The sequence below is a fragment of the Acanthopagrus latus genome, chromosome 16 (assembly GCF_904848185.1).
Source record: "Acanthopagrus latus isolate v.2019 chromosome 16, fAcaLat1.1, whole genome shotgun sequence".
Taxonomy (NCBI): Eukaryota; Metazoa; Chordata; class Actinopteri; order Spariformes; family Sparidae; genus Acanthopagrus; species Acanthopagrus latus.
Genome location: NC_051054.1, coordinates 8646441 through 8670462, shown reverse-complemented (window position 1 = coordinate 8670462; position 24022 = coordinate 8646441). Strand labels below are relative to the sequence as shown.

Genomic DNA, 24022 nt, shown 5'->3' with positions numbered 1-24022 from the left:
AGATCCCTTTTCATTTTAGACTTTGATCTACTAAACGGTGGGATACTGGATTTATTGATACAAACTGTCCTTGCCCTGCACGGCGCCCTTCCGTGGTTGCTGTGACTCTGTCACACCAGCGGGAGCATTCATTCACGGTTGGTCCACACACCATCGAATGATGCCTCTACGTAATGACACCACGACTAAAACCGGATTATCCCGAGGCAAGTGACATCACCACCCCCACCCCCTCCACTCTACTCCAGCTCCTAGTCGTCTCTGACCATCTGGAGGTTACTAGAGGACGTTCATTCCCATGAGTTCAATGGTCACACTGGCTGCTGCTGCTGCACGGCCGGCTCTGGCCCTCACCGTCACCCTGCAGCTGTCACCTGGAACTGACCCATCACAGGGAGAGCACTGTTCCCACAATTTAGGTTGACATATTGAAAAGAAATGCATTCAAAGTTGGCTGAAAAAAAAAAAAGAAAAAAAAACCCTGAGAAGGAGAGCCCTGTTGAGCTAAAGTGGTACCGACGGAGAACCCAACTGAAAAGTCTGAGACGTTTAAAGTTTAGTCAAGCACTTCATTTTATTTGTTTTTCCCTTTTTCCCCCAATCAAACATTTTAGGCCCTTCACAGTCGGACATTTCTTACAAAAGATCTTACAAAAAAGATTTTTTTTTTTTTTTCCAAAATATGTATCTCATGTTACAACAACAAATTGAGTGCAAATCACTGCTGTAAAAACATTTTTGTTAAAATAAAAAAAAACAAAAAAAAACAAAGTGAGTGAAGAGGAGGGGAGGTGACACCTTTTTTTGCAGTGCAGGGATGATTTGCTCATTCAAGTGGATGTTAAGAGTTAGGCTTTCTCGTACGTGCGGACCGCCTGCACTCCCTGATAAGTCAAAGTCTGTGAGGCAGAGAGGAGACAAAAGAAGCAGCCTGTGTTACATGATGGCGGTCAACATATACCTGTGCTTTTAATGCAAAGACTAGAAATGATGCATACTGATTGTTAAGCAAGTTCTCCTTAGATCATTTGAGTCGTATCACATATTTCGTCATGGCAATAACAAGGCGAGGCAAGTTTATCTGTCAGGCACGTTTGCACAACAAGGCAAGTCAAATTGCTTTACATAACTACTTTGCAAGTTGTAAATGTAAGAACAATGACATGCATGACGTGATTTATCTTCCCTTGCCACTGTAAGCGGTTTGAATCCTACTCCATCAAGCTGTGTGTGCCATGTATTCTCACCATCACCATCTTCCCATCCTTGATTTCTCGGACGAATTTGGTCTCCTTGCCATCCCACTTCTGCACCTGCACGAGTTTGTCTCCCTCCAAGGTGAAAGTAGACTGCAAACACAAACAAGCAGGTTAAAATTTAAACCGCCTCCAGCTTGAGCACACGTCGCGGTGAAAATTATGCAATGACTTTTCACTCAGGTTACTTTGACATGTCGATCATCAGGTGTGGTCTCATCGAACTCCTCTCCCAGCTTAGAGGAGATCTCTGTGTTCCTGAAGGTGCTCATGGTTTTTATCACCACTTTGTCTCCATCCTGGCTGATGGCTACCGTCGGCTTGGTGACATTGCCCACTTGTCTGGTGGCAAAACCGACACCTGTTGTAAAAACAAATCAAAAGAAAAGAAATAGTGCCTTCAATGGTGCATTATGCTAGACACATTATGCTTTGCTTAAAATAAAAATATCTGAGCAAATACAAGCATATCAGACACACACTCAGAATAAGTGCAGCCTACAGCAGACATCATTACTCACACTGCAAGCAATCAACTATTATTTCAGGGTGAAAAAAATAATGAAAAGCAAATCAAACTTTCTCACCAAGTGCCTTCATGTAGTCATCAAAGTTCTGGCTGTCCACCAGTTTCCACGTAGCACAGAAAGCCTCAACCATTTTTGCAAAAAAAAAAAAAGTTATTTGTCCAGTTGAGCAACTGTCAGACAATCTCTGCTCTCCCTGCAGTAAATCTCACAGCGTGTCTGCCGGCCAAATTAATACTGCAACAGAGGGACACTAGAGCCGCACCGTGAGAGCTGATTGGACACTCAGGCTTGTGGGGATGTGATTGGTCACAGCAAAATGTGCTGTTGAAGGGGCACAGTGCAGTTGGAGAGGAAACTCAGACTCAGAATTTGTATATTTACAATATTAATAAAACAAACAACATGCATTTATTTTTTATTTTTTTGCATAACTAAATAAACAAGTAATGTCCCAAGAAGAGACTGTGTAAGACTAGAAAAAAGTGTCAGGGTCCATCTGAAAGTAAAACAGTATGAAATTGTCCTTCAAGGTCCATTTGTTCATTAATTTAATTCAACTGTGAAAACAAAGGTCATTAATTACTGTTAACAAAGTACTGCAAAAACTGTTGTAAAATTTACTGTTTCTCATTTTTAGAAGACTAATACAAAGTTAATCATTTTTAGTTTTATATACAAACTCAACATTGCTGAGCAAGGCTGGCTAAACTGTGGTCTGCATTAAGGTTCAATTTCACCTGAACAGGAACAGACAAAAGCATTTATAAATTAAAGATACAGGGCACAAGAAGTCCATCAAATAAGGGAACTTGGCATCGTAATACCATTTTGCACTCTTGAACAATACAGAAAGCACCAGCTTGCTTTTGGCCAGTGGCCCATCACAGTTTTTGCCCTCAATGAGAAAAGAATGTGGGTGTACACCTGCCTAGGAGCAGGCTTAAAGTGATTCAGCTGAAGTCTGATTACTGTATACCTTTATTGTTGATAAAATACTTCCTGTAGATACAATCTGACACATATACAAAACAGATGTCTACTGTCACAGTACAGCAGATCATTCTTTATCAGTAACACTAAAGATGTAATCAATAACACTCGTAAATGATATCATACTATACAAAATTAAATTTCACTATTGCTGAGTATACTGTCAGTATTCCTGCGATTGCTTAAAAAAAAAAAAAAAAAAAAGATTACTTGAAATTTGTACTTGGCACTGATCAAGGCCAGAATAATACATGAAATAAAAACAGGCAAGCAGCCTAGAAAACAGATCACATTTCACACGGTATAAACATTATTTTGTCACTTCTTTCCAATAAATTATCTACAAGAATATTATTTTTCTTCCCTGAAGTCACATATAGTGCATGCAAATGAAACGTTATATGTTCCACAATGAAAACCCATGTATTTAACTCAGGCAATTTAAATATAAACACAATCAAGGAGGATTAGTGACAGAAAGGATTTGAATGTATTGTTTTACAGACCATTTCTGCAGCAGCCAATTCATCTGGCATCAGAGATGATTATAGAAGAATAATTTCTTTGAACATGAAATTATGGATTAAGCTGAAATTGAAGGCTGTGTGCTTATTATTAGCTCTAGAAGGAGATCATGTCCAATAAAAGACAATTAAGTTTGCTTAATCGTTTATAAAATATGACTACAAGTAAACAAAAGGCATCAAACTGAGATACTTTTTAAACTGTAGTTGACTCATACAGAGCAGGGGCATGAACAGTTTGAGGTTAAGAAAACAAAGTTATTAATTACGGCAACAACTTGGGGGGGAACAGAGAGGGCAGCAGAGGTAGAATGAGAGAGGTAGAGAGTGAGGTAGAGAGGACAGAGCAGCACTGATGCTTCTCCACATTAAGGCCTCTCTCTCCTCTCTCTTATCAACCTTAAAAACAAGCCCATGATCGAGAAAAAACATGTTTGTTCTCAATGCACAGTGACAGGTTTATTTTACAAATCAGCCTTACTTAAAACAAGTTATCCTATGAGCATCGGCTAGAATTTCTGAAGGTTGATTTCCTGCTATAATGACTTGTTGGCATGTTAGAAGATAAAACTGGTGGCTGACAGTGTTTTTCTTTTCAGCCTGATAGCTACATTTTATACAAAATTGTATAAGATAGAAGCTCCAGTCAGCACAGCTGTCAGAATATAACCACTGGCTTGTAATAGCTACAAAAATAAACTAAAAAAAAAAACACAAGTAGAAGTGTTTTCTCACGGCTGATACTTTTACAAAGTAGATACCAATCCATGCAGCAAGATGATCTGTTTTCCTGAATGTCACTGTCCCCAAATATCCCAGAAATATAAATTGACAAAGGGCATGTGTGGTGGTTGTAATTCAAAAATCTTGTAGAGAAAAGAAACAAGAATAACCAGTTGTGGTACTAAAACAGCAAATCAAAAAAAGGCTAAATAAAATTCCTTCTCTTGTCAACAAATCAGACAAAAGAGAAGAGGAATTAATTTACAGTGGGATTTGAGTTGGGTTTGAAACGTTTGTGGAGAAACACAGTTAGAAAAAATCAAATGGCACAAGACTGATGTCAAGTGGATTGTCCTGCAATGTAGCATCTGTGTGTGTGTGTGTGCGTAGTTATGATTTGTCCATGCACCCACGGGAGCAGGGTGCTATCTGAATACCCCAACATTGATTGACAGCGCCACCTCTGGTTTCCTGGATTTGGTCGTTCCAGTCTTCTTGCATGGTCCGACACCATCAGAGCCTGCAGCCTGCCCTCTGAAAAGAAGTAAAAGGTACAACATTTCAGTGAAGGTTCTTTGTTAAAAAAGTCACTTAAACTGACACAGGGTGCCACATGATTGCCATTAATAGGTCTGAAGTCCTACCCTTTCCTGCGCTGCTCTGCCTGCTCTCTGAGCCTCTGCTGGCCCTGCTCATCCTCCATGGTGACAAAGTCCCTGTTGTTGTCAATCAAAAGATTCTGGAAAAAAAACATATTAAGAACAGACTCAGCATTTCTCAAAAAAAAATTAAACAGAAATAGACACACTTTTAAACAAACTGGGTTTTTATAAAGACCTTGATGCCGATCGTGTCTCCATCTTTGAGGTGAAACGGTGCTCCCAGTAGTGATTCTGTCTTCTTCTTCTTTTTCTTTTTGGAAAACTGCTGGTTCTGAAAGTAAAAAGGCATACAGCATATAATTCACTTGAAACAATATTGAGATTTTAGGATAATTTCTTGGCTTATGAAATGAAAAATAGTCTCTTAGTCAGTCTGAGCTACGTCAACATTTTCATCTAATGTTCTTTCTCATCTATACCAACCTTTCCATAGAGCAAGCAAATGCGAGACATAGTGATTTCCCCTGATGCCTAAACCAGAAAAACAACAAGAAGTAATGACTGTGCTCATCTTACCCAGTTTGAGATTTCCTCCCAGGTGTGTTTTTCTGGTTGGTGTTTGGCCAGCAGAAGAGAGTCGGGGGAGAGGCCGTAGTGTGAAGCCAGACAAATGCGTAGAGAGCGAGGAGAAGAGTCTCGGGATGCATCCCAAACCAGCTCCTCTGGAGGGTAGTAACACCTCTCCCCTGGTACTCCCATTTTAACATTTAGCAACACCTCCTTAGGGCTTTAAAACAGATGCAAACAAAGAATTTGAACAAGAAATAACAGAAGGGCCTCTTTCCTTATCACACACATTATACATCCGTGAAAACAAACTGGTGACATGGAAACCTTACCCAAGATCTTCCTCTTTTAGTAGCTGTTGCACACAAAGGTCTGTTCCACTGGTCAGCTTCAATTTCCTGATCAGGAGGGGAAAAAAACAATGACTCCAAACTGAAATTATCAACAATAAATAGAACTTGTGAGCATCAGTTATGACTTTGAAAGTGTTGATACCTGAGTGTGAGATGTTGTCCTCTGAGGATTCGTGCCAGCCTCTGTCCCTCAAGTTGCCACACACGCAAAAACGCAGTAGTTGGTACACACACATCCTGGAGGGAAGGTAATGTCATCACCTGACACAGAAACAGAAAACATAATAGATTAAGAGGAGCATCTTTAAACATTTGGGTAGGAAAGAAAAGCAAGCAAAGAAAAACACCAAAATCACAGGCACATTTTGCCTGATTGTTAGGCCTTCCATAAAAAAAGAGAGCCAGTGTGTCAGCAAAGACAAATTATACTCCTACCTGAGTCTTAAAATCCTCCAAGGTGGCCTCGTCCGATATCTCCACCTGTCCTACGCTTCTCAGCTCTGCCATGTTTCCAGCATATATCGGAGATGACTGACTGTGCGTTTCACCTGCAGTCACAACCTCCAGCATTTGCTCCTCAGTATGACCATTAAAATCAGTTTCCATTGAGTTGTTTCTGGGATCCAGATAGAACCACACTGATAACTTTAGAAAACCCTGACAGAAGAAAAAAAAAACAGATAATCAGGCTAAAGAGATAAACATTCAATTAATCTAAAGCCAAAGTCAAAACTTTTAAGTACCTTTGGAGGAAGCTGTCCTTCTGTGACAATTAATGTCTCTCCGTTGTTTATCTTCAGCTCTGACAGAGAAGCATCCTGAAAATAAAAAGACTGTTGGTCAAATTATTTAAAACACTACACAAAGTTTACATCACAGCATATAATATTCTCTCCAGACTCTTTCCTGGTGCTAAATATAATGAAAACAAGAGACAAAGTACACCTGATAAGTGGGTAAAGGAAGCAAAACAAAGTTAAAGATATCTGCAAACTCACCTCATCCACAATTGGCTCTCCAACGTCTTCGCACCAATCAAGCCTCCTCAAGTGCCAACAGGTGCCTGCAAATGCATGTTTAACTGACATTAACAACCAGGTATTGCACTGATATACACAGTAATAAGTATGATTGATTACAGTCCTGCAAAAGCAGAAACAATAAGATGAGTCTGCAGTACATGTGAACAAAGCCGAAAAAAGTTATTTTACCATCAAGTCCAACAGCATCCAGCATTGTCTTTAAGCACTGCAAATAATAAGACAATACACATAAAAGTATGCATACATTTATCATAGGCACATGTTGAAGGTGGCATGAGCATTTTTTCCTCACCTCTTTGACAGTGCAAGTACTCTCCACAATGATGTCCATCTCCATGCCAGCAGAGGGCGCTGTGCCCACAGCGAAGTGAAGAAAAAGCTGCAACGCAAAGAAAACAATCCCACATCAATCAAGCATCTAAAGTGCTCCAATTTGCTTGAAAACATAGGATGGGAAAGGTTTTTACTGCTACTTAAAGGTTCTGTAACTTTCACATGTGCAGCTGCAAGTACAAAGGATTTATTGAAGCCTTCAAATAAAAAAGACACACCTGTGATGCCTTGGGGGCTATTCCCGGACAGAGAGTCAGTGTGGTCATGAGTCGCACCCCTGCATCGCGAACACTCAACTCCTCACACACTGTCAAGGTAAGACAACACAAGCGCACTTGGTAAATAAGCTTTAAAACTTCACAGACGGATGATGAGAAGAAACATTACAAGAAGGGGGAGTACCTTTTAAACATTTTATGAGGGGGCAGTGTAAAAAGTCTAAAGGAATGCATATTTTGTTAAAATGAGGGGGATTTCCAGCCTCTAAGTTGTCTCCACCATTAAAACACCCCCAGGTAACAAATGTAACAGTACCTGGAGGAAGGAGTTTCCCTGTGCAGTCCACCTGTCTCAGACAGTACTGTGCACCTGGTCAGTGAGAATAAAAACAACTGATTTAGGAATATATCCAAACACACAGTCTCAGTTTGTGATTGCATAAACAGTAGTTAAATTAAAAAAATTAAAAAAATGTTTTTGAACCAATATTTATGGTCAATCAAAGGTGAATCATAATTTATTAAAGGTCTAGTGTGCACGATTCAGGGAGATTTAGGAGGATCTGGTTGCAGAAATAAAATATAATGTTCATGATTTATGTTTTCAGTGTAGAATCACTTGAAAAAATATATCTGAAATGAGCATACAAGGATTTGCATCGGTTAACTTTGTCATCTACAAATAAATAAAACTCCTCAAATAACTTCCAATGCTCTCATTTCTAATCAGTTCACTGATATTCATTTGTGATTAGTGAAGCACATTTTGCGTTTTCTTGCTGTGTTATTGAAAGTAATACCAACTGCAGCTCTGCATCAGCATCTTATATGTCTGATCAGGAAATCCCCTGCAGACAGTTATGTCTAACACTGAGCAGCTTGCCTGGGGGGTTCTCCTGTAGCTGCAGCTCTTCTATAGCCCTCTGTTTCACCTCACACAGCAGCTGTAAGAGACAAACAACAAACATGACTTAATACATTTTTTTTAGGAGACAAAAATGTGATGCCAACATGGAGATACAAAGAGGAAGAAGAGAAGACTGCAGCACTAAAATACTGACCATATTTCCTGTGGCTGGAACCTTGACCTTCTTCCTCTCCTCTTCTTTGTCCCCTTCTCCTCCATTTTGTTGAAACTCCACCTGGAGCCAGCGGCAGTCAGATGGTGTAGTCACAGTGACGACGTCTCCATTTAGAGTGAACATGCTGAGCAAAAATAAGAAGGCAGTTGTAAAGCAAATGCTTGAGGAAAACAACATCACATACATTGCAAAGGATTCTACCTGCTGTCGAATGATTGCGGCTCCAGCACCAGCAGCGCATCTCCGTCTTTCAGTGACAGCTCCTTTAGCGTCCGCTGCATGTCGTCGGGAGGGAACAGCCTCCATCCACTTGCACCTCCTCCCTCTCCGGCCCCGTGCTCTGCTCTCTTTCCCCCCTTATGCTCCTGGCACAGCAGACTTTCCTTAGGCTCCCCCAGAGCCTCCTTCACCTCCCCAAGAGTTGCAGCACCTGCAAAACCTCTCGCCTCCTTTTTAAGCCCCGGCCCTCCATTTTCAAACCCTCCGCTTCCCTCCTCACACTCCGCCCCATCTTCCACTTCCGGGATCCCATCTTCCCCCAGATGGGGGCGGACTACAGTCAACAGCACTGGCTCCCACTCGGCTCCAATGAGGACAGTTGCACCACAAACCTGAAGAGGAAACTTGTCAAGTTTAGTAATGCTTTTTGTGATTAAGGGGAATAACAAATACTGGGTTCTGTGCAAGAACCACTCGTATAAAACAATTAATTCTCCTTAGGCAGCACATACAAGTCATATCATTGAATTGAAACGTTCCAGTAATTTGATCCTACTATACAAGTCAAGTGCAGGTGCCTTTTTTGCATGAGGCCTAATTTGTTGGACTATGCCTTTCCTTACCTCTCTGCCGTTCCATACAAACAGGTCAGAGTTTGTCTGAAGGCCTGCACTGTACACGGAGACACTGTCATCTGCAAAGAGTACCACAACCAGAATGAGTTACTACATTTGTTAAACTTCTTTTACTCTTTGAAAAGTAGTTTGTATGCAAGAGTCTCACCTATGATAGTGTTGTAGAGGTGTAGACCTGCTGGAAGACTCTTGGCCATAGTCAGAGCCATGTCTCCTTCCCACTGGTCCAACATCTTTATACACAAATGCAAAAACAGATCACTTCCCCCGTATTTCTGTATTTTTAATACCCAACAGCTTTTTGGAAATTAAGTTACCTGATAAATAGCTAATCGGAGATCTCCCACCGTCTTTCTACGGTCGAAACTCAGTGTGGTGCTCCCGTCCTGCTCCTTGTTGACTGGTTGCAGGGCTCCATTATCTAGCCTGTAATGGGTTGCCAGGTGAAGACGCAGCTCCACAGTGTTATTTGTAGCTTCAAACTTCTCACTGTAACAGAAAAAATGTTGACTGACACAAGCAATTTATGTAACAAGCCATTTGGTACAAGTGTCTTCCATTTTGCGTAGATTAATGGAAAAGTGTGGTATGATACATGAATGTGTGTGTTTTTTACCGCATTTGCTGTAGCTTAATGTTTTCCTCCTGAGCCATGTGGATGAGGTGAAGAGGAACTTTATATTGGGCATTATTCTGGGCTACAAATGTAGAGGAAACAACAAAATATTATAAAAGAGATTCAAAGACAATCAATTACCCTACATTCTCTTCTGTTATTCAACTTTTTTCCATTTCTTTTTCTGACCTGACACATCTTTTCTAAAACTAATGCAACACATGGATTCCATTACCTTCACTGGGTCTGTGCAGCTGTGTTTTTCTGTAGAACAGCATGTATGCACTCTCTTTGCCCTGGAACTGCTTCTCTATGTCAGACTCCCTGATGGAGGTCACTGTGGAGTCGTTAAGGTCAAACCAGTGGCTACCCTGCTGACAGACAGGAAGAAACACCGTGAGAAACAGGCGTCAAAGTAATCGCAAGATGTCCACCAGGAACATAGATGAAAAACAACTGAATAGATTTCTATTTTCCTATAAAAGTCGTAACCATTTAAGTTTGGACCTCAAAAATGTGGCTGCTGCTCGAATACCTCCTTTTTAGGCTCTGGCTGCTGGTCAGCAGCGCCAGGGTCTGAAGGTGTTGAAGGATCAGAGTTTGTGATTTGCTCTGTTGGACCTGGGGGTTCAGTCACTGGGCTTGGCGGTTCAGTCACAGGGCTTGGCGGGTTTGTCTTCAATGCCACTCGAGTACCATTGGACACCAACATGAAAACATCGCTGTGGGACTGCAAGAACTACAACAGAGCAGAATGAGTCACAAGACGACAATTATTGGAACATGAAATAAACTGGTATGAGCCCTGATTTAAAGAAAGCAAGAGAGGCTCATAAACTTAAATACCTTTCCTATAGGACCGTAGTGTTTTCTGAACTTTTTGCTCCAGGATGAACCAATCTTATTCATGAGTTTCTGGCCCAGCTGGTCCAACAGGACGCTCTTTGATGGCTCCTAGTGGACAGGAAACCACTTTATCAGTCAACTATGACTGTACAACTAAGAGAAATACATGCATTAGACAAAAGCTCTTAGATTTGCAGTAGCTATACCTGGGCGATAATAGCAGTGAGGACAGACAGTGGGTCATCTTCTTGCAGTTTTGGCTCACACACTTCCTTCTTGAACTCTTCCTTGCCTTTCTTCTGAGACTTGAGTTTGCATTCCTCTTCCTAACAAGTAGACAAAAGGGGCATTTCTTTATATTGCCAATAGTAATACAAGTCAATTTCAGTATAAGCATTTAACTGCTTTTGAAATAGCCATATTAAAAAGTACAACTAGTGACAGCTATTTGTTTAATAAAAAAATATTCCTTAATTTGTTCTTATCCTCCTTTGCCATGTTCTTTTTCTTACCGATGGCTCCCATTGGCCCAGCTGGTCAATGTCCCTGATATAAACATGGTAGTGGCCCCCATAGCAGCCACCCTTATGGATAATCACAGAGAACAGCTCGTAGGAGTAATCAGATTCCTCTCCATCAGTCTGTAGATAAGAAACACATAATAATTAACTAATCAAGGCATCTTTGCGTGAACACACATCTGGAAAGCAATAAAAATGACAAGAAACAACCAAGAAAAGTAATGGTAAATGTGCATAACCTAAGATCAAGTACCTGTTCGCAAAATGGCTGCAGGTTGATTGTGATGGGGAAACTATAGCGTCCTGTCTCCTTGTACCGCTCACATTTGGCAAAGTCAAAGCTGAACCTCAGCAAAGACACGGTCATGAATGGAGGAAGCTTCTTAAGCTTGGCAGACTGAATAAAAGCAAAAAATGTAAAGTAAAGTGAGACACAGCTGAAAAAAGTTGTCATGTCATTTGTCATGTTTATGTAAAATCATTCATATGAACCTTCGTTCAGGTTCACTGAACTATTAACTTTATAACATTCTGAAAGCTGGCACTGACCTTGGCAGCAGTAACCAGCCTGTCACACTGTGCACAGCGGTACAGGTTATTGCCCTCAAACAACTCTTCCTCCACAAACATGCTCCACAGAGCATCCTCCAGGCTAGACATGCCACAAACACAGACTGTCAGGTCCAGGAAGTCCTCCTACAGAAGACACCAAATAAATTGCTGAAGTGGGTTACTTGGTAATGTTTGTTTTAGCATCTCATTGTGAAATGTATTCAACATCGATAACTCCTTTGTGTCAGTCTTATTAAATCTTGCTGAGCAAAAGAAAAACCAAGTAATTCCATCTGTATTTATATAAATATGTAAAAATAAAAAGGAGCCACGTCAGAGCGGCTGAGAAATTCTGCAAACACTGACGCACCTGTCTCTGGCTGATGTTACCGCACTCCTTGCAGGCAATGCTGTTGACAATGGTCCCGTGGTACAGCCGATGGATGAAAGTACTACCAGAGGTGTCCACAAGAGAGTGCTCCAATGCACTGAACAGAATCCTGTTCAGCTCCTGCACATCATGCTGATTTGTTCCCTGGGATAGGACAACAGAGAAAAGGTCAAATTACAGAAAGAAAGACGCCATGTCTCAGTTACAAACTATGTACTAAAGTATGCGGAATACCCTCTATTACAGCTTTCATAGTATATTGTGTTTGTTGTTACTATATATGTACATGTGTATCCGCTGCAGGTTTAATGCATAAACATGTTTTGTTTTAACTTATCAATGTGGAGTAAATGTTGTTGGTAGAATATGATGGCTGTAGAATTATAACACCATCTGCGTTTAGCTTGGCTCCATAATATTTGCTTTCACTACACTGGCAGGAAATCTCCTCGGAAAATGAGGGCTGACTGGCGTTCCAGTCAGGCTAGCAGCCTGGCATCATTTCTATTTGCTTTTAAGTCTTCACTAGAGACTAAATGATTCATTAAACTCATAGTTTGTCTTGTGTTGTTGCTGCACTTAAGAAAAGACAGCAATCTGTTGTCTTTGTGACAGCGACGCCAGCACTAATGTCACTTGGAAATGATTTGAAAGGGATGACGTTGTCCATTTACACTTTAATGTATGTTTCATGTCATCTTATTACCACAATGTATGTTTTTTAAAGCTCTGCAAAACGTATATGTTGTCAGGACTTGGGGCACATATCACTCTTTATTCTAAACATTTACGCACATCAGCCTTGAAACATTTCTGTCTGTTACGTGCGTAGTCATTCTCATTCTCATCCCCCAGCTAGAATTTAGTGTGAGTTTATTCAAATCACTGTATGTACATTCTTGACCTGGAAAAGGTGTTTATGCACATCCTGAGGCAAATTCTGTGAATGTTTCTGTCTGTTCTCCATTTTATGTATGTATTTTTGCATGACTGCAGCTGAGATGCCTCCAGACAAGCTGGAATTCCAGTGCTGCCGCAGTTTGAAATCCAGTTTTGAGAATGTCTGCTTTTGCCTCCTGCTGTGACCGGAAGGTAAATCAATCACTGAAATATGAAGTGTAACCTGAGCCACAGTGACTAAGATAATGGACACAGACCTCACTGCTGTTCCAGCCGAAACTGTCAGTGAGGCTGGCGGTGGAGGCGCTCTGCTGGTCCACCAGTAGCAGACTGGCAAAAAGCCTCTGCAGCTCCAGTGGGATCACTCGGACCTGCAGAGAAGAGGGAAAGACCTAATTAGAAATCATGTAGATGTTAAGTTACATCTCTAGTTACACCTTCAATTAAAGGCTCTTACTTTGGCCCCTGGTTTGTCTTTGTCTTCCAGGCATCCTAATTCATCTGGCCCCAAACTGAACAGCTCCTCTGCAAAGACACATAACAATACACGAATAAGAAAACAGGATGCCATACATAAGTGTCCTCTGGTGGACCTGACTATCAACCTACTGCAAGTAAATGTAACCTGGCGTCACCTCTGAACTCTGGGGTGAACAGCAGGGTCTGGAGCAGAGAGTTGAGGTAGCAGGTGCCCCCCTGATTCTTGATGCCGCACAGATTGCTTCTTCCCCGGGGTGGAGGTGGCTCGTCTCCCGCCTTCGCAGCTCTCCCCCTGGAAGACGCCGAAGCGAAGCCTTCCTCCTCCTCTTCCTCGAAAAGATTCCCGAACATGCCGTGTGAGTTACTGACTCAGTTTTTCTCTCAATTAAGCTGGGGACTCTGCCTCGTAATAAGTCGTGTGTTAGCAATCCGGTGTGCCCTCTTGCTATCTCATCTTGGTCTTGCCGAGTTCTCTGTTGACAATGGCCGGGCTGACTCTGAAATAAGAGGACTTCACGGGGCTAAACATAGCGACTATTACCGGATGTATGTGCGTTTGACTCACAGTTGCGTTCTGTAGCGGCTCGGCAGGCTAACAAAGCAGTCCGACACCGATGAGCAGCTTGACAGCTCAGCGAAAATGAAAAAAAAAAAAAATCAGGCAGACGCTAATGTTCGCGGTCAGTGTCACAACGGCTAATAAAATGGCGTCTTCTAACCGAAAGCCTGACGACTGATTCAGTTGTTACACGATGTAACTGTAGCTTCTGGCAACGGCTCTGTCTTCATTTGTCTCCTTTAAAACTGATAACAAACGAAACGTAAATAAAAATACCCTCGGTGAACAGTGGGCAGCCATGTTTCTTCCTGGCAGAAAACGAAGCGGTGCATTGTGGTACTTGTAGTCACACACTTGGTGAACGCGAACGCAAAAAATAATAACAATAATAATTGACGTCACATCCATTACACGACCGATTCACGGAAACATATTGCGTTTTGTTTATTGTAATTCCAGGAATTTAGTGTTATTGCCGAAACGGCTGTATAAACTCGTGTTTTATAGCTACATTTCGTTTATTAGCAGCGACAACAGAAGCCTAAAAAACTACATTTCCGACAACTCCAATCTTGAAGTCATGGGGCTTGTAGTCTTGTAGAAAAAAAAACACGTTTAACAGCAAGGAGGTTTGAAGTCCAGTGCCCAGGGCCATGAGAATAGGCTTGCATTCCATTCAAACACTTAAATAAGTACTTCATTTGCCAAATTACTTGGAATAAAAAAAACAAAAAAAAACCCGTGTGTACTGTGGTTTGCTCCTGCAGGGTATGTTTACCACCTACAAGCTACAAATGAACATAGCTGAGTGTTAGCAAATGCACACACAAGCCTTGTCTTGCAAAAACATACTATGTCTGGTTTATTGTGAATCCAATAAATTACTGTCACGTTTTAATCTAAAATCCATGCAGTCGTAGGCAAAGAAGTAATGATCAGTCAGTTTTTTTTTTCATGAAAACACACATTCCATTAATCAACAAAATGTTAAATATCAATAGACTATCAAATGTTTTTACAGAAAGATAAAAAAAAATCTTACACAGAGTTGTATCCTTCTTGTGCACATTATATTTGTGTTAAAGTGAGGTACATCAGTTGTTAACCTAGCACCATTAATGCCAAGCTCCCCAGATTTGACATCTTTGAAATGAATCACTGCTAATTACTTGATTTTTCCTTAAACTGTTCAATTACATTTTCAGTTAAGTCTTCATCTCCATACATTAAGGTCTAAAACAATTTCAACAAATTAGGGTAAGTTAGACACTAAATCATTTTAACATGTCACTATAAAGATATTTACTCAAAGAAATATCAAAATTATTCCTCAACACCCACCAAGTGCAATTTCTTTGTAACTTGAGAATGTAAAACCCTCCTCAGATTGGGAACCCCCCCCGAATTTTTTCAGAAATAATACCAAGATTATGACCTTTATGTTTGCTACAGCCCTAATTGTGTGTAAGATGTATCATGAAGATAAACCAACTTGCGATGCAATCATACGATTTCTCACACGGAAACATACGGACACTTGAAAAGAAGAACTGCATGTACACACAAATAAATACAATACACAAAACCACAGGCACGCTCTCTTCTTTTTCTAGTAGATTTTCAGCTTGAACACTTTGGAGAGAGGCACTTTGGCACTAGAGTAGATCAGATATGATTCTCCTTTGGAGCTGAAAAACTCCCAGTCACTGCACCCGATCGTTGGGAGCCAGTGAACGGGAACAAAGCCTTCATATCCCTGCCACCTGAAAGCAAACAGAGAGGAGGAATCAAATCAAGGCTGCATTTGAATATCTTCTTCACAAAAAGATCTAGACCTAAAATTAGCTGTCGACCAGTTCCTAGTTCCTCTACTAGTGAATCCTCATTTGTCAAAGGTGCAGGTGTGCTTTTAATAGCCTGACTCACTGAAGGTAAATAAATCTACATTACAACAGTGTATGTGTGCGTCTCAGCACTAAGTTAGAATGGCTGAATTATTTCACACTGGGAGGGGTGTTGTTGACAAGCTGAGTACCTGTAGAGAATGCTGTTGAGAGAGTAGGATTCTCCATTGAAGGAGTTCGCGACAACCAGAAAATATTCCTCCCCGAGGGTGAAGAACTCCCAGTCCACAGCACTGGAGAGACAGAAAAGGTATGTGGCGATGTCAAGACTTTTAAATGGCAGCGAGCTGGTTATTACACAGTAAGTGTTCTCGTAATCAGTACCTGTAGGTCATAATATCCTGGAAGCGGACGAACAGCTGCCCGTTCATGTCCAGTTCATAGATTGTGGAGTTGATGGCGTATTGACTTGGTCCATTAGCGTGAAGTCTGTGTCCGTTAGCAACAACTAAGAAGACTCTGCTTCCAATCTGGAACATTTCCCAGTCTGTGGCGCAGAATGTCTAGATTGACAATGAGAGTCAGATACAATCCTTAATGTAGTGAGTATGTTTACTCAAGTCTGTACTAAATACAATGCTGAGGCACTCTTGTTTCACCTGCATGTTTTAAAGTTGGATACTTTTTGAAAATGTTTCAGATTAAGATTTTACAAATGTTATTACTTGATAAACATCCTTTACTCTACCCATCCTTGTGTTTTTTTGGGTGTAGCCTGAATAATCAATTATCATATGCAAGGAGCATTTCTTGCCGCTTCAACAGCTGCAAAACAGACAATATTTAAGAGTTTGCTTGAACTTAATATTGTTCTGCACAGAGCTGTAGTGTTCTGCAACATTTGTCTGCATGCTTCTTTGATTATTGCTTGCTTGAACATAGAGATGGAAAAGCTGAAATACATGTAAAATCATTGCTTGATGATTTTACGTGATTAATTTCCGCGTGCCCCAGGGTGTTCTCAAGAATCCTCACATCCAGCTGTGGAGTTCCCCTAAATCATCTCCTCCTGGTTTCTCATAGGACTATCAATGTGTCAACACTCTTTCCTAAAATGTGGCTACATTCAAATATATGATTCACTATCAGTTACATGTCAAAGCGCTGCTATCGCTCAAGCAAATCACGGCAAACCACACGCTCTATTCTTGGCCCTGTCTTAAATGTTGCTTTGCTTCCCATCTCTCTTTCATTGCCCTTTTATCTCTCCCCGTCTGTGTTCCCCTTTCCTCTCTGCGTACAGACAAGATCATTTTTCAAACTCATCTCACAGATACAGATCTCATCAGAGGAAATCAAAGCCCAGCTGGCGAGGCGATAAACGACATGGAAATCATGCAGAAAATGCTTAATATACCACCCTCACTCAAAACACCATCCAAATTTACCATGTGTTTTGGTGCTTCACCAAACAAGTTTTTGTTTTCTTAAATCAAGACAGTAGGAGTTAGGCAATTTTCCCTGGCAAATTACACTGTTTATTGTTTGCTCACCACATACCTTAATTGTTTGAAACACTTTGAAGCTTCCATCGACCCAGACGTAGATGACTGAGTCGACAGAAGTGGTCACTCCATCAAAGGCGTTTGCGACCACCAGAAAATGGTACGGTCCGACAGTGAAAAACTCCCAGTCGTAGGCGCCTGAGGTCGGCAGCATCTGGTAAACCTCAAAAGACTTTGTTGACCTGTCCCATTTGTATATCACACTGTCAATGGTGTGATTATTATTACCTGGAAGACAAACCGGAAAGGAGTTGTTCAACATTTTGTCAATGTGATGCCAGAAAGTCTGGAATGTTATGCTCACTTGTAGGTTCATACCTTAATTTTGGGTGTCTTTTAGAAAATGTTAATAAAAACACATGACTTCTTCTACTGTCCATTGATGTAGCACCTACATTCCCCCACAGTCTAAACACTCATTTTAGTGCCCATTTCTTTAAGAATTTTGAGAATTTTCCAAGTCTGTTCTGATTGGTCAGCTCTTACAGACCTGAGCAGGCACCACCCACTAAGTTTCCACTTCAGCTCTGCCATTATTTTTGTAACCATGGCCGTGCTGGGGGTGTGGCACAGGACGGAGACTTTGTAGTAGTGACATCATACTCATACATTTAAAGACACAGTTTCTGAACATGGCCTTTTTTCATTTCTCTGTCTCACTTACTTTCTCATTAATATAGCACCTAGACCTGCTTGCAATACATAAAACATATGAATCTCACTTTCTACAGTATGGGACCGAAAATATGTAATCATTTGATGAATATTTAGTTGTTTACCTTTCCTATGATTGGCCACAGCGAGATAGGCTTGCTGATTGATGTTAAAGGCTTCCCAGTCCCGTGCGCAGTGGGTCTGTAGAGTCTGGAACTGCACAAACCGTTTTCTTTTTTTGCTCCACTTGTAAATGACAGAGAAGTCCATCTGTGATTCTCGCTGCTTGTCTGACCCGCCGCCAGAGTTAGACACCACCAGATATGTCTAGATTGAAGTAACGAAACACAAGGAATATCAGCTGCCCAAGCTATATGATACATGTGCTCAATTCATATTCCACGACCCAGCTCTTCATTTTTGTCATACCTTCTTGCCCATGTTGAAGTGTCTCCATGCCAGAGCTCCATATGTGCTGATATTCTGGTAGAGCTGGAATCCTGTGTTGCTCCACAGATAGACTGCAGAGCCAGAGGCTGTTGACCGATGAGCCATCGCAGCCATTAGACCCACGCCAGGTACCTGGAACATCTGAAGATTGGATTAAAAAAAAACATTTAAAAAAAACTTATACTGCCTAAGACTTTATGCAGAAATGTAATCAGCCAAAAGTAGGACTACAGCTGAGGAAAGCATCAGCTACAACTGACTGACCAGATTCAATTTCACAAGAGGAAATCTTTCACTGTACAGTTCATCTGATATCACCATGTTAGTGCTGTTTCACCTGCATTAATGTTACACCAGGACAATCATTTCAAGTTGCCATAAATTCCTCATTGGGGGCCAGCTGATGTGACTGAATGAGCTCTGGACATGGCTGCTACTGAGGAAACTGGGGTTCTTATGGCATCTGGAAAATGCTGTCGCACTGTTCACCTATTAGTTCCCTTTTTTCAGTTTTCAGACACATTTTTTATACATTGAGGCACAAATAACTTTTGCCTACGCAAAGGAAAAGATGGCTTGGTTAAAATAGACATTTCACAGTTAACCATCTGCACATTTTTCCACTCTTTTTTTTTTCCCCAGAAGCAAAGCTATGACATTACTAAAACGTGATAGGTCAGGTGCAATCGTCGTCCTGGAGCAACATTAATCATGGAGTTCCAGGAACAACAACAACAACAACACGGCGATATCAGATCATGTGTCTACCTGCAGAAGTCAAATGGAAGAACATAATACCAGTTGTCTTTTGACACTGACCTTCAATTGTTTTTTGTTTGTTTGTTTGTTTGTTTTGCATAGCTGAACTTAAACAAAAGATATAGAAGAATCTGCTGCCGTACCACCAGACTACAGAGCATCTTTTCCCTCAGGCTGTGAGACTCATCCTCAATAGTTAAACCTTGAATCTTGATCTTGTGGTTAGTTTCTGAGTACAGTAAGGATCTTTGTCAATAGCCTAAACACCACAAATTCATGGAAATATCCGAAATGCAAGGATACCTCTACATCATGTGTCTCTGAGCTGGTGATGAGGACTTGGTGTTCCACCACATAGTCCAGTCGTTTATGATCTGAGTGGATGGAGAGAATGAGTTGAGAATTTGGTCAAATTTAATCCAAACAGTGTAAAAGGACATCATCAGGAGTGAGTGGTTTGATTGATTGAGTCCTCACCCTCTAGCACAGCGATCCAAGCTGTACCATCGCAGAGGTAGAGTCCTTTCCTTAGCGGATTGAACCACAGCTGGCCCCGTAGCAGCTCGGAACACGACTGCTCCAACCCCACTGCCACTCGCTCCTGGGTTTCTTTGTGATCAAAACATAAAGAGAAACCTTAACTAGGAAGCATTTATTTTCACATCTTACATCCCACCATAAAAAAAAATGCATATGCGAGTTACCATAGGAGGTTGCGTGGCCGTCACCATCCCTCCCCGCGACAGACAGGTCTGAAAGAAGTGGTGGTACTGACAGAACTGATAGCTGGGGTTCGGAAGAGGGGCAGATGTGATGGGTGGCATCTGATCCTGGCACCAAAACCAGCTGTCGCAACAGACCCTGGAGCACAAAGCAGCGAATAAAGATTTAACAGTTATAGAGGAAACCATGATTTAGCAGTTTATTGCTTATGAAATGCAGTCTTACTGAATACAAGCCTTTCCATCTCCCTCTACTGCCAATGTGGAATCTGGATCCCTGAATGTTGAGGTCTGTGGGGAAAGGCCTGGAGGGAACACTGTTTGCAATAAAATAGATAGAAGAAAGATAATTATTTCTAATGGCTGAGGGAAGTTGTTTTCTCCAATAAATTATCTAAAAATCACCGTAATTAAAGCAGTCTGTGTTCTGCTTCTGTTTTCAGGAGCGAGACAGGAATTGTATTGTATAGGCAACGTAAGGGTGCCGATTCCTCCCGTCTGTGCGCCAAGGGGAGTTTCCACTAGAAGCCATCTATCACAAACTGTCAGGACACTGTGATATGGCTGCAGGGTGGGAGCAGATTTGGAGCAGTGCCATTGTATTGTGGTGACAGATCTACTATCCCTCAAGGGAATTCAGAGGGAACAAGAAGGGGAGACACCCAACAGAAGCACTCAAGAGGAACAAAACAAAAAAAAAGGTGAACTTACATTTCCAGTGGTAAGCTACAGTCCACTGTCAGCCTGACTTGACGACTATCAACAACTAATACCAGAGTGTGCCACTGGTTGTCGGCCAGTCGGGCGCCTCGAAAGCCCCAGTGCTCCACGACCCCTCCGTGACCTCGAAAGAGGAAGTGCAGGCGTTTTTGCGAGAGCCTCAGTCCCAGGATGATCCGTCCACGCTCCTCGTTACTCTTCACCCTCCCCTCTTTCTTCTCCATCTCTCCATGTTGCTCCCTCTCTATATTATCCTCCTCCTTCTGCACCGGCCCTGCTTTCTCCACTTTTTTTGGTTCCATTAAGGAAAAGATATATTCATTTCGCTGAAAGGTAAAGGGGAAGAACACTCAGTCACACTGTGTTTGACAAGAAAGTATTGCACAATGATGTATGTGCACTGTGTCATTGTGTTAATGATCTCTCCTAACATTCTGCTGCATCTTTTACTTTAGATAACTACATCTAGTAAGTATTACTTTGATACTGAATGAAGGACTTTTACTTGTAACAGAATATTCTTTTCCCTGTGCCACTCCTACTTTCACTTAAAGGGTAACTCCAAAAATTTTCCACATCAAAGCGTGTTTACAGGTCGTGGTGAGAACCACTAAAGTGATTGATAAAAGTAGCATAAAGCCTTATGTGTGTTGTCACTCAGCGGTTAAGCTGCATTGTGGGTAATGTAGTCGCCAGGATTTGAAAAGGAAGAAGAATGTGTGGAATGCTGCATCTAATCGATCACTGCTGTCCATAATGACTCCAACAGTGTTAAAGGGAGGGGAGCAATGTTCAACCTGCAGCCTGAAACTTGATGAATGAGTGACATCACTGGAGGTAATTTATCAGCTTACATGCAGCCTCACCTAGAGCCACAAAAAATGAAATACTTGTTTTTTCACATGTGCAATAGTTGATTACCTCATCCACCAGTCACACCACTGAGTATTCTTGGGACACTCACCTTGGCAGCACTGGGGGTGACTTTTAGTGTCACAACAATGGAGAACTCTTTGGGGAAGAGGTCGCAGTTGACCAGCAGCTCAGAGGAGGGAAAGCTCATGGAGGTGTGAGGGCTTGATAAGTGTATCCCCCTCACCGCTCCTGCCTGCTTCATGTGCACCCCTGGCACAAGTTTGGAAGGGTCCCTCTCGAGGACAAAGGACAGAAGATCCAGAGGGAGCAGATCTGAAGACATGAAGAGATCAGAAAATTTGATTTACTGATCAAGGCTTTTCATGCAGAAACCCTTTTCTCCAATCTTGGGGTCGAGAGAGGTCACAAAATATATCTAAGGGGCCCTGACATGATAAATTGTGTGGAAAAGAATCAAACACATTGTCTGCTACCCAAATTGTGTCTTTTTTCAGACTTCTCTACAGGTTTTAAAACATCATTCAAGCTAAACAACAGAAACAAGTTAGAATCACTCATTAATGCATCAATACTAATAATCTATTGATATAAAGTATGTACCACAATGTATAGCCTATTATTGAAACAGTCAGAGGGGAAGTTATTCTGCACTTTCAGTACTTTTACTTTTACTCATTATGTAACATTTTCTATAAATTATTTTGTTTTTACTTACCATACTTACTTTTATGGTGGAGTATTAGTACTTTTACTTTAATAAAGCATCTAAACACCACTGCTCACATAGGTAACTCTATAGGCTACCTTATGAAACCAAGGGGTCACAAGTAGGCAGAGCTTTGCTTCAAAGGGATGCGTTAAAGCTATAAACCAATAAACCCATTAATGTCATAGGAATCTTGAGTCCCTGACTCCCCCACTGTGTGAGAAATAGCCCTGGGTTGCGTTGTTGGGTTTTTTTTAGGAGGGGTTGTTATTAAGAATGACACTCTTTGAGGAGCCAGAATAATGGAAGGGAATTATGCCAAAACTGATGAGACATCATAAAGACATGTCCCTCCCGATGTTACGATCTGTATAGAGTTGTTGTGGAATCCCAACCACATCCAATGCCTGTACTTGTTTGTGGATGTTCATTTAGGTTAATGTTGCACGCAATGCCGCGCACAGAAACACTCCCACTCTACTGTAAGCAGACGCAGACAGTTGGAATTATCCAAAAGAATTTTAGCTGGAGGGGTTTCCCATGTTTTTTTTTTTTTTTTTGATGAAACACTAAACCATTCAGTGGATAATCATTAACTCAAACATAAGAGGTAATAGACGGTAATGCTGAGGATGGGGAAGATAAAATGGAATAAAAGTGGTACATTACCTGTACAGTGTCTCCATGTGTCTGTGGTGGTGTCAGTGACCCTTAACCCCAAGAGGAGGAACGGCACAAATATCAGCGATGACATTACAAAAAGTGTGTTTGGTTCAGTTGCCAGCAGGTACCAATGTCTCCATAGCGAAGGTATTTTTTCTTTGTCCTTATCTTAAATGACAGCACACACCGGATGGCTGTGTGTTCTTCATATTGATACAAATGAATTTTTATCAGATCCTCCAAGCTCCAAAGAAAAATATCTAGTCAACAAGTTCTGCTAAAAAAAAAATCATTCACAGAAAGCTTTCCTGGCTAACCCTAGGATTCAAATAGTCCCAGAGCATCTGTGCGTAGAGAGGAGTCCATTCACTTGTGTGGAGTATCCTGCACCTGCAGCTCCTTTTAAATCCCACAGCCATGCAAATCACTAACCAGCCTGTCAGTCATCCTCCCTCAACCGCCTCTGATGACACAGTCCTGCCAGAGGGGTGAGTTGCTCCACCGTGTGTGTGTGTGTGTGTGTGTGTGTGTGTGTGTGTGTGTGTGTGTGTGTGTGTGTGTGTGTGTGTGTGTGCATGCGCTCTCCCTCCTGACACACAGACTGACAAGCGTACAGAATATTTTACTGTAACGATGCAGCAAGTTTTACTTCATGAAAAGAGGCCTTAGCAGACAAAATGTCTCTTTTTTTAACTAAAAGGCAACAACAGAACATGTGTGACCTTTGATCCACTAATGGATAGATGCATATGGGCTGAGCTTATTAGCCGTTATCCTGCAGTTTATTACCTGAGCAACAGAGGTATGTGCATGGAGCCAGCTGCGATATTAAAGTCTCAATCCGGGATTGTTATTTGTTGAAAGTGTAATAAAGTCAGTAAAATTAGGAAAACACTGCAAAGGCAAGAGGGCCTGGATCAAATAATACTTTCACTGCATTAATTTTAACCTACTTGATTTGGATAAATCGCAGGAATTTGACTTTCCAAAACTTTCTGGCAGCCTCTTGATCACACAAGGTCGCCCAACAATTTAGCACTACTTCAGATAACTTGATAAGATCATTTTCCAAAGTCTATGTCAGCCTGGTTTGTTGGTTACTATAGGCAAATAATCCCAGAGA

The 24022-nt window shown here is 41.4% G+C and overlaps 3 protein-coding genes across 5 annotated transcripts; all 3 read right to left on the bottom strand.

Moving 5' to 3' along the window:
• Nucleotides 1-660: 660 nt before the first annotated feature.
• On the bottom strand, nt 661-2005 carry fabp7a (fatty acid binding protein 7, brain, a). The gene is made up of 4 exons (XM_037072109.1): nt 1844-2005; nt 1445-1617; nt 1248-1349; nt 661-899 (listed from the first exon to the last, which is right to left on the bottom strand). Exons 1-4 carry the CDS (start codon nt 1914-1916, stop codon nt 849-851), a joined length of 399 nt encoding a protein of 132 aa, XP_036928004.1. The 5' UTR covers nt 1917-2005; the 3' UTR covers nt 661-848.
• A 741-nt stretch (nt 2006-2746) lies between these two features.
• usp40 (ubiquitin specific peptidase 40) lies at nt 2747-14279 on the bottom strand. Of its 2 annotated transcripts, none has more exons than XM_037072003.1 (31): nt 13537-14279; nt 13359-13426; nt 13159-13272; nt 11981-12145; nt 11608-11754; nt 11312-11455; nt 11050-11178; nt 10744-10863; nt 10538-10645; nt 10227-10430; nt 9927-10065; nt 9692-9773; nt 9393-9564; nt 9224-9308; nt 9064-9134; nt 8423-8832; nt 8201-8345; nt 8023-8083; nt 7456-7509; nt 7140-7228; nt 6881-6967; nt 6757-6793; nt 6544-6608; nt 6289-6363; nt 5981-6202; nt 5688-5806; nt 5525-5590; nt 5202-5412; nt 4861-4956; nt 4668-4762; nt 2747-4557 (listed from the first exon to the last, which is right to left on the bottom strand). In XM_037072003.1, the coding sequence occupies exons 1-31, from the start codon at nt 13730-13732 to the stop codon at nt 4449-4451; spliced, it is 3885 nt and encodes a 1294-aa protein (XP_036927898.1). In that variant the 5' UTR covers nt 13733-14279; the 3' UTR covers nt 2747-4448. The 2 variants fall into 2 exon arrangements, with proteins under 2 accessions (XP_036927898.1, XP_036927900.1); XM_037072005.1 differs by having other exon boundaries at nt 9927-10062.
• A 626-nt stretch (nt 14280-14905) lies between these two features.
• On the bottom strand, nt 14906-22990 carry LOC119004794 (thrombospondin-type laminin G domain and EAR repeat-containing protein-like). 2 transcript variants are annotated; one of them, XM_037072006.1, is made up of 13 exons: nt 22906-22990; nt 21619-21842; nt 20646-20980; nt 20161-20251; nt 19917-20073; nt 19690-19821; nt 19516-19586; nt 18433-18594; nt 18129-18330; nt 17345-17577; nt 16169-16347; nt 15976-16077; nt 14906-15703 (listed from the first exon to the last, which is right to left on the bottom strand). In XM_037072006.1, exons 1-13 carry the CDS (start codon nt 22988-22990, stop codon nt 15550-15552), a joined length of 2127 nt encoding a protein of 708 aa, XP_036927901.1. In that variant the 3' UTR covers nt 14906-15549. The 2 variants fall into 2 exon arrangements, with proteins under 2 accessions (XP_036927901.1, XP_036927902.1); XM_037072007.1 differs by lacking the exon at nt 22906-22990 and having other exon boundaries at nt 20646-20842; nt 20942-20980; nt 21619-21845.
• Nucleotides 22991-24022: the final 1032 nt, after the last annotated feature.